Raw genomic sequence first — 11,680 nt, forward strand, 5'->3', positions numbered from 1 at the left:
GGTAAACAGGGCAGGCTCACACGGCCTGTCCATCGTGGACGAGGCACGCGGCCTTGTGAGTAAGAGGAAAGTCACCAGTGTCGTGCTCGGGGTGTGGCCCCCAGACCAACCCGCCATCACCTGGGAACTTGTCAGAAACAGAAAGTCTCAGCGCCCCTGCCACCTACCCCGGCCCAGACCTCCTGAATCAGAAACCCTTCAGGTGGGGCCCAGCCAAACCACTGGGGTTTGAAAACCATTGCACCAGAGAAGCCGTAAGCAGGGATGTGCCATGGAGCAAGGTTTCTGGTAAGGCGCTGTAGATCACGTACAGCTCAGTTACTCACCTAGCAGGTAGCAGTCATACCACTGTGACCGGCAGACAACAATTGAAATACCCCAATTAACCCAGGAACAATATCAAAACATCACAGGTTCATACACACTAGCATTTATCTTTGCATATTTGGAATTTCCATTCAATTACAAGACATATGAAGCCTTAAAACTTATTTTAAAGTATCTGCTCCAGTCACAGCCTCAAACCACCAAACGAACAATCTAACAAACCCACACTTTTCCTCACTCTTCTCCCTGGAGGAGCTCACCTGTCCCCTTCACCCTTTCCCTCGTCTTTTTAGAATCATTCAAGAAAACCATAAAACTGCCCCAATCCCCTCCATCTCCCCCACACACACATCTACACACACACCCCTCCAGCCAGAAGCACCCTTTCTCCACTCACACTGTAGTTGTTTGTATCCCTCTCCTGTCTTACTGGTCTATAAATTCCTTTAGGGCAGACGTTTTGGTCCTTAAATGCTTCCCCCCGGTTTCTCTCCTCCCCCAAAAATGCTCTCATGTCTCACACACAGAAATCAGCAATATGTGTTTGCCCCACTGAACCAATCCTGTGCTTCAGAGATTCAAAGCTCCACGGAGGATGGGAACATTAACAGGAGACTAGAGCACGACACAGTGTGTCATTAGCCATCAAGAAATGTTTACACGCGAGCCTGTGGTATCACTTCAGCGTGAGCTTTCTCAAAGTCAGAAAGTGTCCCAAGTGAAGAAAACAAAGCATTCTGCTTATTTGAGGATAATTTAAGAAATCTTTTCTTTCCTTTTCAACTATGCCTGAAGTTCGATTTGGATAGATTTCCAATTCTGAATATATCCTCCAAGGCAACTCACTTTAGGATACTCTGCTTTCAATATCTATCATAAGCAACAAAGACCTAAAAATATACCCGTATATTTAACTAGTTAATCCCCACTCATACCCCAACATTTCTGTACGTTTAATGTTGGCGTGCTTTCTTCTAAACCGAGTGTTGTTGTTTTGTGGGCTTGTGCCTTCTTTTATATAAAGAAGCTGTTACATATTTCATTCTATTTTTCACTTTCATTCTCTAAGCACCATCCATGCTACCATGAGTACAAGCAATCCAGCGCTTCTAGTTCTTCCCTTTCTACCTCACCCTTTACTGCGGACGTGTTCCTGCATTTTCAAAGATCTCACCGCTGTGAAAACCTGTAAGAAAGCTCAAAGGGCACTAATGGACATAAATGTAAATGGGTGAGAACTACCCTCACCAAAGAAAATTAAAAACAGGAACGAACATTCATTCACCCAAACAGTATTTATGAAATCCCCACAGCGTGTCAAACACAGGGCTGAGCGCTAGAAACACTAAGATGAAAGGCACGGTCCACACCCTCGGTGAGCACACAGAACAATATGGGGACACTGCAAACAAATACACACCGCGTGAGCACTTCCGCGCGGAGGGCGCCCCGTCCAGTGAGACCAGGAAGAAGCACCGCTCCCTTTCAAGGAGTGCTGCTGAGCTAGAAACTGAAGGATGAGTAAGACGAGCAGGAAGAGGCCCATCCAGGCAGGAAAACATGGCACGTAAAGGCACAGCAGCGTGAGACAACCTGGCAGACGGTCAGACTACAACCCTGGCACTGCTGAAACGTAACGGTGGGACCAGGGCTGGACAAGTAAGAAGGGACAGGTGATTCTCAAACCATGAGCCACAGAGGTGCTGCAAAAGCTTTCAGTGTCTAAAGCTTGTCTCACACGCGCACGCACATACACACACACACACACACACACACACACACACGCGGTCAAGTCAGATGGCACACAGCAGGCCATGGATAGCAACACACAACAGGGTACAACTTGCTGGAGCAAGCGGGACGCGTACCCCCCAGCCCCACAGCAGTCCGAGTGCAGAATTCCTTGGGAGCATGTGTGAGGCAGTAAGCAGGCCTTCCTGAACTCAACACAACTCCAAAGGAGGCCAAGTGGCTAGTGGGGCAAGGATGGTGCCCGCCCCCCACCATGAACCACTCGCTACTTACTCCCCTCTCCCCCACGGTGGGCGCCGTGTTTGAAATACTGACTTGGCTGGTGTCCTGAGACTTTCTGTCCCTCCCACTGTGAGGCTAAATATCTGGAATGGAAGGATATCATTGACACCAAAAGGCTAACATCCACCAGGGCTAGACAATAAAGACACTTTATATCTAGCTGGGGAGTTTACCTTCTGTGCTGTAACAGAAGTCAGTCTGCAAGAGTTCTGGAGCAGGAGACAGAGTCTGTGTCAGAAAGCCCGCCGCAGAAGTAGTGTGGTGAACGGGCCGAGGGGCAGAGAACAGGAAAGGGAAGGATATAAATAAGGAGAGGGTCCCAGCAGCCCAGGCAGGAGACGGGCAAAGCAGAAGAGGAGCCCGGGGACTAGCGAGCAGGGACCGGTGACACAGTGATGCAAGATATGGGAGAAAACGGAGGAACGGAAGGAAAGGGGGACAGCGCCCGGTCCGCTACTGAGAGCAACAAGCAAAACCTACCAGAGAAGGATCCCACCTGCCTTTGATATAAAATGTTATCTAAAATAACCCTTTTCGGGAAATCAACGAATTACCCGAAAATGACCCACATGTCACAAACGAGCTAGCAGTTATCACGTCAACCTTGTAGTGCAAACACTAGAAAGCTTGAAGAGACCCTTTCTAGAAGTGAAGTCAGCTCTGACTTGAATTTCCTAGATCACTGGCTACTCTGTATTTCTGTCAATAAAATGAAGATATTACTGATTTTTTAAAAAGTGGTCAAGGAACTTTTAGGTGAAAGCGTCAGAAGCTTCCAGGCCGGTAGGGTCATGTGGTCAAAAGTGGGGCTGGTGTAAAGCATTCTGAAGGCTATGACTTCCTTAAGAAACCTGGTGCTCCCTCCTCGGTTTCAAAGAACCGGTGACAGGAGGAGGCTTTCTCTCAGGCCCTTCAGCGCTCCCTGACGACATGAAAAGTTTGGTTTTCTTTAGTCCCACGGGAAGGAGCTGTGGATGTGGGGTAATCTTCTTCCCAACCCTGAGTAGGTGCTACAGTTTCCGCTCTCACCCCTGGGGCTTCTGAGTGCTTAGAACATGTGACAAACTGTTCGCTGAGTTCACATCCAGTTCGTCTGTCAGCTGGGCACGTGGTGTGATAAAGCAAAACTCTGATTCATCTGAGGTGGTTCTCTGTAGACTTTCCTACAGCAGGTGACGTAAGTCTTGCCTACGCTCCCCACGCTGCCCGGTTCTTTCACTCTGACACCCCCATAATCCATCCTCCACACAGCAAGAGGGGTCTTTTCTAAGTCACATTATGTCCTTTTTACTGCTTACAACTCTACCGGTGGCCACCACACCCCACCCGATGCCACCTAACCTCTCTGTTCCCACCCACGAAAGCCCCCGTGCTGCCCTTCTCTTTACCTCGGCCGCTGCCACTCTCCCCTCTGCCCACTACGCCCCAGGCCCACCGGCCTCCACGGCATCTGCCAGGCTGTGGCTCCAGCCCCTAGGAAGTCTGCCTATTTGCCATGCTCCACGCACAAACCCACACAGGACCAGCTCAGCTGCACTGTCACTTCCATGGCCACCCAGTCTAAACCAGCGCCAGTCACATTATCCTGCTGAAATCCCACTCTCAGGGGTTGTTTATTTCTTCCCCGTCCACGCCCTCCACTACGCTCCAGGAAAGGTGAGCTCTCTGAAAACTGTCTTATTCTTTCCTGGATCCACGGCACGTAGGACAGTGCGTGGAAAACAGTGGATGTTTACTAAGTACCTGTTGAACGGATGTTGGCCCCAAAAGACCATCCAAGAACAATCAACAGGTTAATGAGGAAGAATGAAGAGTGACAATTTAATGAAATTTCATTCAAAATTAGTCTCTAGTTTATTTCCAATGAATTCATCTGACGAAATCGAATCACAGTGCCAACTATACAGACAACCCTGAAGCAGTATGTGCGGGCACTGTCACTCCACTGCGTCTCAAAGTGCCACCAGCAGTGGGCATTCCTTCAGGTACTGCTGCACCATTCAAGCCACTGGAAATGGCTGAAGAACAATGACGGCAGGTGCTGCACGATTCCCTAAACTCTGCATCTCCCAACACAGCGATTTCCCGGATTCCTTCTTTCCTACATCATCACTTTCAAGCCCTGTTTAAAGATACCTTATAAAGATTATTCAACACCCCTCAAACAAAAGGTAATTATTACACCCCTTCTCTTTCCCTGCACAGATGGAAGAGCTGAGATGTCTACGGAAGTATCAGAGGTAGAAAAAACTAATGGTCACTGAGCTGTTTCCACTGCACAGGGTGAGGTAATCACCACTCTATCATTCACAACTTGATAAGAGAACCATCTCCCAATCTTCTCATCCCGTGTGGATTTAAATATGGAAAGATGTCTCTGCTTTCCTTTTCCTACTTCAAAAATAATTACAGTTATGCTCTGCAAAGCAATATTTGAAGCTATCATTAGCCATATCCACAATCTTGACCACTGTTTGTCCTGTCAAGTACATAAAAATATTTTAATCTAGGCACTGCCATCTCAAAGGGCATTTGTTAGCAGAAAGGCTTGCATTCACATCTCGTTTTCTGCTGACTAGGAGCAAATTACTGAAGGCCCTTGGGCTTCGAATTCCTTATCTGTTGATTGAGAATGAGAAGACTCACTTCACAGGGCCATACAGGTACAAGATGGGATGACCGAGCTAAATCACCGGGCAGCATTAGGAGGCAGAGAAAGGGTTCTCGCGAGAAGCTTCCTCACCTTCCCTGGGTGGGAAATTATAACGCAGGGCTTACAACTGCACCGGTTTACACAGAAATGTTTCATTCCACTGTGGAGGGTCAGTAAACTGTCTCAACCACTTTTTATTATCACCACTAGTAGTTTATACTGGTATTTATAATATTAGTTTGGTGCAAAAGTAATTGCGGTTTTTGCAATTATTTTTAAGTTTTTAAACCGCAGTTACTTTTGCACCAACCTAACAGTTTGTTCATTAAGATTTTCTACTATCTTTCTGAATTTGTACCTTAGAACTTTTATTTGAAATGTTTCAAATTTAAGTAAAGTAGTAATAATCATAAATGTGTTTCTAGAACAATTGAAGCCTGCATTTCAAAAGTAAAAGCTCAGTATTTACTGGCAAATGAACATTTTCAATGAAAATCTGGTTCTCTTATCATCCAAATAAATCAATTGTTTTTGGATAAACTTTATGTTGACAAAAGCTAAGTAACCACAGCTTCGGAGTGGTTACTTTGGAGTGAAGCTACTTTTCCTGCACACAATGTAATTACACTTAGATTTTGCATTTCTTTGATAATTTTCTTTTGACAAGACAATATACAAAGTGCTTTAAGAATCACTGCCTCCTGAATGAATACTCAGTGCTCCTAAAGGGTCCCCTAATGACTAAAACGTTTTGGCTCTCCCCTAGTGAGAAGTAAAATTTTAATGTCTCACCTGCCATTCCATCATAAGATACATTTCATACCCCATCTGTCATCCATGCTTTCTTTTCTCAATTACCTCTGATTACAGAACAATGTTCTGTTCAGTACCCAGCATACCATCAAAAAAACAAGTATTTTAATAATGTTTGACTTGATGAAGTGGCAGGAGCTGAAAAGAGCACTCTGGATTCCTAAACTCTCATATCCCACTCTTCTTCTTCAAGAAACTCAGTAGAGAGGGTCATGATACATACAGCAAGTCCTAACAGCGTGTACTGGTATGTAGTTACCCAATCTGAGCTGAAAAGAGGCTGGACAACATATGAGCCTTGAGAAGGCTCAGTGTTCAACTAGCTTTGCAAAGACTTTTTAAGGAGTGCCACGCACTATGGTAGATTACCGGGAGATAAAGGTCTACAGTATTCCTTAAAAGCTCCAGAAAAGAGAGGCTCTGTTTTATTGTTTTGACTGTCTGCTGCTGGGGCGCAGGAGACATGAAGAGGGGGAGACACAGTTCTTACTAGAAGCAGAGTCTGAATACAACCCTCCAGGTCCTTTCCAGATAAATAAACTCTAAGTTAATTTTTAAATGATAAGCAGGTGTACACTTCTGCTAAGTTGCTTCAAAGTCTAAACCTGGTTTCTCTGAAACAGATAAAAATACAGAAAATTTTAAATGCTTTTTGGCTTTTACTTACTATAGCAGAAGTCACAAGGCGAACTTCACTACAGCACATGCAATGGAAGATCCTTTGCGCATGTTTTTAAATAGATGACTTGGTTAGCACCCTTTGAGGATCACAATTCTATACAGAACCTACCTTAAACATTATTCTGAAATAAAACCTAAGCTAACTTGCTACATTACTACTCAACCACAAAAAAGAATTCTTTCAGCACATGGTATATAGTCATATAAATACAATATTCCAATGCTTGAAAGCTTTTGAAAGCTTTTTAATTTTAAAACACAATTTCAGTTTGGAAAATATGTACAAATAAAACCAGATTTTTACATGAAAATAATACAACTATTTAAGCAGAAGTTAAGCTGTTGGTCTGTGTTGCTGAACAAGTTGCACAGTTACCTTTAGAAACCTACCTTGTTTCCCTTAAAATAAGACCTAACCGGACAATCAGTTCTAATGAGTCTTTTAGAGCAAAAATTAATATAAGACCCGATCTTATTTTACTATAATATATGACCGGATCTAATCTAATCTAATCTAATCTAACATAATGTAATAACCGATCTTATTTTACTATAAGTAAATAAGTAAATACTTATAGTAAAATAAGACCGGGTCTTATATTGATTTTTGCTCCAAAAGACGCATTAGAGCTGCCTGTCCAGCTAGGTCTTATTTTTGGGGAAACACGGTATAATTTCATTTCAGAGTATTCATGGAAATGTGAAGCTGCAAATAGGTGATGCAAAAGTAAAGTTCTTTGTGCTACTTGGTCAAACTGACTACACTGTCAACACGGGGTCACCAGGCACATAATTAAAATTAAATAACTCTAAATTTCAGTTCCTCAGTCCCATGAGTCACATTTCAAATGCAGTAGTGGCAGGTGGCTACCATACTGGACAGCACAGACAACATTTCCATCATAGCTGGACATAAATGCCACACATATGACATCCACTGAGAGACAGGCAAATTCAAGGTCTCTGGCCCCCGATGTGGCCCCGCAGAATGCTGTCTGGTTTTGTGTGGAGGTTTTTTTCGTTTACCATTTCAGCAGCAGGCAAAAACAGGAAATTTTATGAAACCATATCTAAAAAGAACAGCAAAGGCTTTTAGAGTTAGCTAAGCTCTTCCATAAAAATATTTGACTATAACACTTCGCAAAATGAAAGGAACAAAAAAACATCTGATATAATTTTAAATAGCTGAGAAATTTTGCTTTTAATAATGATTTCCTTTTATTTGATAATCAAATATGAGAGTAACTCACTAAAAAGCCACACTCTCAAACTGCAAATAAACTCTTCTTTAATGAAGAAAATAAGGTGTCAAGTATTAGACTGATCAGTTTCTCCTCGCCACGTTGTGGAAATATCACAGAAGCAGAGATACGGACTCTGGCAGGTATCTGAAAATGCCTGTAATCAGCACACCCATTTCTGCAGTACCCCGTCATTACCTCTACCGTGATTCTCAGCTCTGTCTACTTATTTTCAGTTAACCTACTAAACTGCATCTTCCCCTTCTAGCTTTGGGTCCAATTATCACTTCATGTCCCACATGAAAGAAAATCACTTGATTCTCTACCATTTGGTGAGAAAATACACGAACACAACTTATTTGCACATTTTTAATATAATGCAGTCTAAATAGCAAACTGTTATCTTGAGAATGCCTTTAAAAGGAAACCAAAGAATACACACTCAATGCCACAGAACTGTACACTTAAAAAATGGCTAAAATGGTCATTTTTAAAATATGTTCATTTCATCACAACAAAAAAGCATATCAAGGCAACTGTCTACATTCTGTGACTGTCCATTTTTTCGTATTAATTATAATGCTTTTCCTGATAAGTTGGTTAGAATTTCTCAAAGTAATACATTCAAAACCTCACTTAATGCTGGACTAAAAATCCATATTAAAAGCTAAAGATGAGAAATACATTTAAGAAAATAGTCTTATTTCCAAGTACCCAAATGATTACAGGATAAAGACATATACAACATGAGGTTACTAAATGAACATGCTTCATATGTTTATGTATCGCCGGGATAAGAATCTCCAGTTTAACCAATACTGCAAATTCAGGAGGAGAAGTTCTTACTTAAGCAACCATTCCAGGCTAGGCACTGTTCTCACTGCTTCATAAACAGTAACTCTAATCCTCACAACAACCCTAAGGGCTCCATATTATTATCATCCCCATTTTACAGATAATGAAACTGAGGGACAAACCATTATAAAAGAAAAAACGCCTATGGTCCCAGAGGTAGTAGCTGGGCAAATACTGGGCATTAGTTGGGCTTCAAAGCTGGTACGCATGCCACCACACCACACTGCCAATCTGTTAAGATTCTACTCTGACATCAGAAAAGCAATCAGAAGAACCATACTGCTAAATTAAACATAGTCTCAAGAGCTACCTAACTTTTTAAAAATAAATTCTGATGATCTGGCATGCAGCTGGGAGGAGAAAAATGTTCACAAGTGTTAAGAAAGCCCAAAGGATACCTTGATGTGAAACTGATCTTTAAGGAAGAAATCATATTGCAACAACCAACACTTGATGTCTAACTCCTATTTTTAGGAAAAATTCACAAGCTGCAAAAAAATTTCCTTATTTCAAGACAAAGAAATGTAAATCCCAGGAATAAAAATTTTAACAGCAAAATCCTTCACCCTTGCCCAATGCCCGCATTTATTTTTGGACATTCATATCACAAACCTAACTTCATAACCAGGTATTAACCTAAAATAGGATGCATACTGCTATTAACACTTTCAAAGCCTTGACTCCTGACAGGACAAAATATCCCAAACCATCTAAACTCAATTATGAATTCCAATGAATTCAGTTTGTCCCATACATGAAAGTTTAGGAGGCTCTCCCATGACACAAGGAGGGGACCAAGGGACAGAATATTATACTCCGTCTGTGACTGCAAATAAATATAAAATGTGTCGTCACTTCAATCCACAGATTGTATAAAAGAAAAATTGTTTCTGTTTCAACAAACGAAGCCCTGAGAAAACATCGGATGACTGCAAGATGATCCGGCTTCAGGGGGAGAGGTGCAAACTTAAGTTCCTAGAGGAAACATGCTAATATCAAGTCTGCCCAAGCCACTGCAGCCTTCCAGATTCTGCGACCGTTGAAGGAAATCAACATTTCAAGTCTCAAACCTGCTGTACACCTGTGGCCTGAGGGCCATGTCCGAAGCCCGCGGAGCCCAGAAATAACTCACTAATCCTCTCAGGGGTCTTGCTATGGGAAACAGAGCGAGTCAGGCACACACGTTTTATTGCGATTAAAAACTCCGCAACTGCATTTCCTAAAACCAGTTTTCCAGAAAAGGATAGAGCGACTTGCCTGCTATAGCAAATATCAGGATCGAAATTCAATTAAAAAGAAAGCAAGGGCACGCGTTTCGGTATGCATATTTCACTCCAACGAAAAGTTGTCTTTGTGTTTGTTTTTTTTTAAGACAAAGCAAGTAAGATTCCCGGTTCCTCTGTTCTTGACCTTTAAAAACTGCAAAAAGTCAGGACCCAGCCAGAGAGGAAAAGAAAAGTTTGAGTGGCGGCCCCGCTCGCTGCTCAGCTCGCTCTGGAGCAGTTGCTGGAAGCCCTCCTCCGGGTCAGGGTCTCCCGGCTCCCCCACGCCGCCCGGAGCCCGGGGTGGAAGCCCGCAGGATGGAGCCGCGGCTGCTCCACCGAGGTTCGCAACGCCCTAGCCCTCAACGCGGGCTCGGGCCCCCGGCTCCACTCGCGACCCGCACGCAGGGGCCGATCAGACCCCCGCCGCGACCCCGCACACTTCCGGGCCCGACGCCCCGGCCCCAGCCCGCCCACCCGCTTACCGGCATCATTTTGGACCCGAACCGCATCGAAGCGGGTGGCCGAACCGTGGCCTGGAGCCGAGCGGAGGCGCCCCCGGGGGCGCGGGGGACGGGGGAGGGGAGCTGAGAGAGAGGCCGCCCCGGAGGCGGCGGACCTGTTGCGAAGCGGCGGCGGTGGGTGGCGGGGCGGCGCGCCTGTCCGCACAGCCCTCCCCGCCGGCTGGGGCGCCTCGGAGCCTGGGTCCCAACCCTCGCGGGGCCCCCGGTTTCGGCTTTGTCTCGTCCGCGCTCCAGACGGCCGGGCTCCCTCCTCCGCTCCGAAACCAACTAATCCCAGGGCCAGGCCCCCGGCGCGCCCGCGCGGGTTCCGCCCCCCTCGCGGGGCCCCGCCCACAGCGCTCCCGGCGGGCCTGGGGAAGGAGAGGCCGCGGGGGCGCGCGCGCCTGCGCGGGCCCGCGGGCGGGGGGAAGCGCGGCGGCGGGCGCGCGCCCGGGGCCGGCGCCGGCGCCCGTTTCTTTCTTTGCCGCGGACGACGTGCGGTCGGGGGCGCGCGGCGGAACGACCCGGGCGCGCGCCTGCTGGCGGAACTGGGGGCTCAGGAGGCGGCGCCTTGGGAAGACTCAGTAGTAATGAAAGACACACAAGGAGCAAAGAGCTGCGGCCGTCACCTCCCCTGCAGTTTCCAACTGGGTTGGGGGTTGGACGCTTGACCTTCGGGATCCCTGGGCCGAGACTCGGAGCCTGGACTGGGTCCTCCCCCTCTGCCGCTGGGCTCGGCCGGAGCCAGGCGACGGGACCCTCGTGGGAGGACCGGCCCGCCACCGGGACTAGCGATACCCCGGGAAGCCGCCAGGGCCGCTCTGTCCCAACAAAATGGAGATTCGCGGTGCTGGCTCAGCCCGCAGCACATTCCGGGAGTTCCTCGTTTGAAGCAGCGCTCAGCTGTGAGCCTTGCATCTCGTTGGCCGTTGCCCAAATTCTAATTTCAAAACTCGTGTGACTGTAATTTACAAAAAGTACGCTTAAAAAAATGATTAAAATTTTAAATGGTCTATGTGTACCACAATAAAAGAAGTAAATAACCCCCCGAAAGGTTAAAAATGTGTAAAGCAGTAATCTGAGGAGCTTTTCTGCTGCTCAAGAATAACTTGGATTTCATACTATCCTCATAGGAAGGGAGAAGAAGGCAAATTGCAGTGCCTCACCTTGAAAGAGCAGGAGAGCTGGTTCTGGCACCCTCCTCCACTTTCCACGGAGACAGACTCCAGGAACCCCAACTCCAGGAGCTTTCCTTCCGGTAAAAGTGTCCATGCACGCTCACTCAGAATCACTTTCTCAGTCTAAACAGTG

The 11,680-nt window shown here is 45.9% G+C and overlaps 1 protein-coding gene across 1 annotated transcript in view; it reads right to left on the reverse strand.

Annotated features, from left to right (window-relative positions):
* TP53BP2 (tumor protein p53 binding protein 2) overlaps positions 1-10,665 on the reverse strand; it is a 51,722-nt gene extending 41,057 nt beyond the window's left edge. The window contains exon 1 of the mRNA XM_033099578.1: positions 10,352-10,665. Within this exon, the coding sequence (XP_032955469.1) occupies positions 10,352-10,378 (27 nt within the window). The 5' untranslated portion in view covers positions 10,379-10,665. The remainder of the gene's footprint in view (positions 1-10,351) is intronic.
* Between the last annotated feature and the right edge of the window lie 1,015 nt (positions 10,666-11,680).

This window comes from Rhinolophus ferrumequinum, chromosome 27 (genome assembly GCF_004115265.2).
Source record: "Rhinolophus ferrumequinum isolate MPI-CBG mRhiFer1 chromosome 27, mRhiFer1_v1.p, whole genome shotgun sequence".
NCBI classification, from domain to species: domain Eukaryota; kingdom Metazoa; phylum Chordata; class Mammalia; order Chiroptera; family Rhinolophidae; genus Rhinolophus; species Rhinolophus ferrumequinum.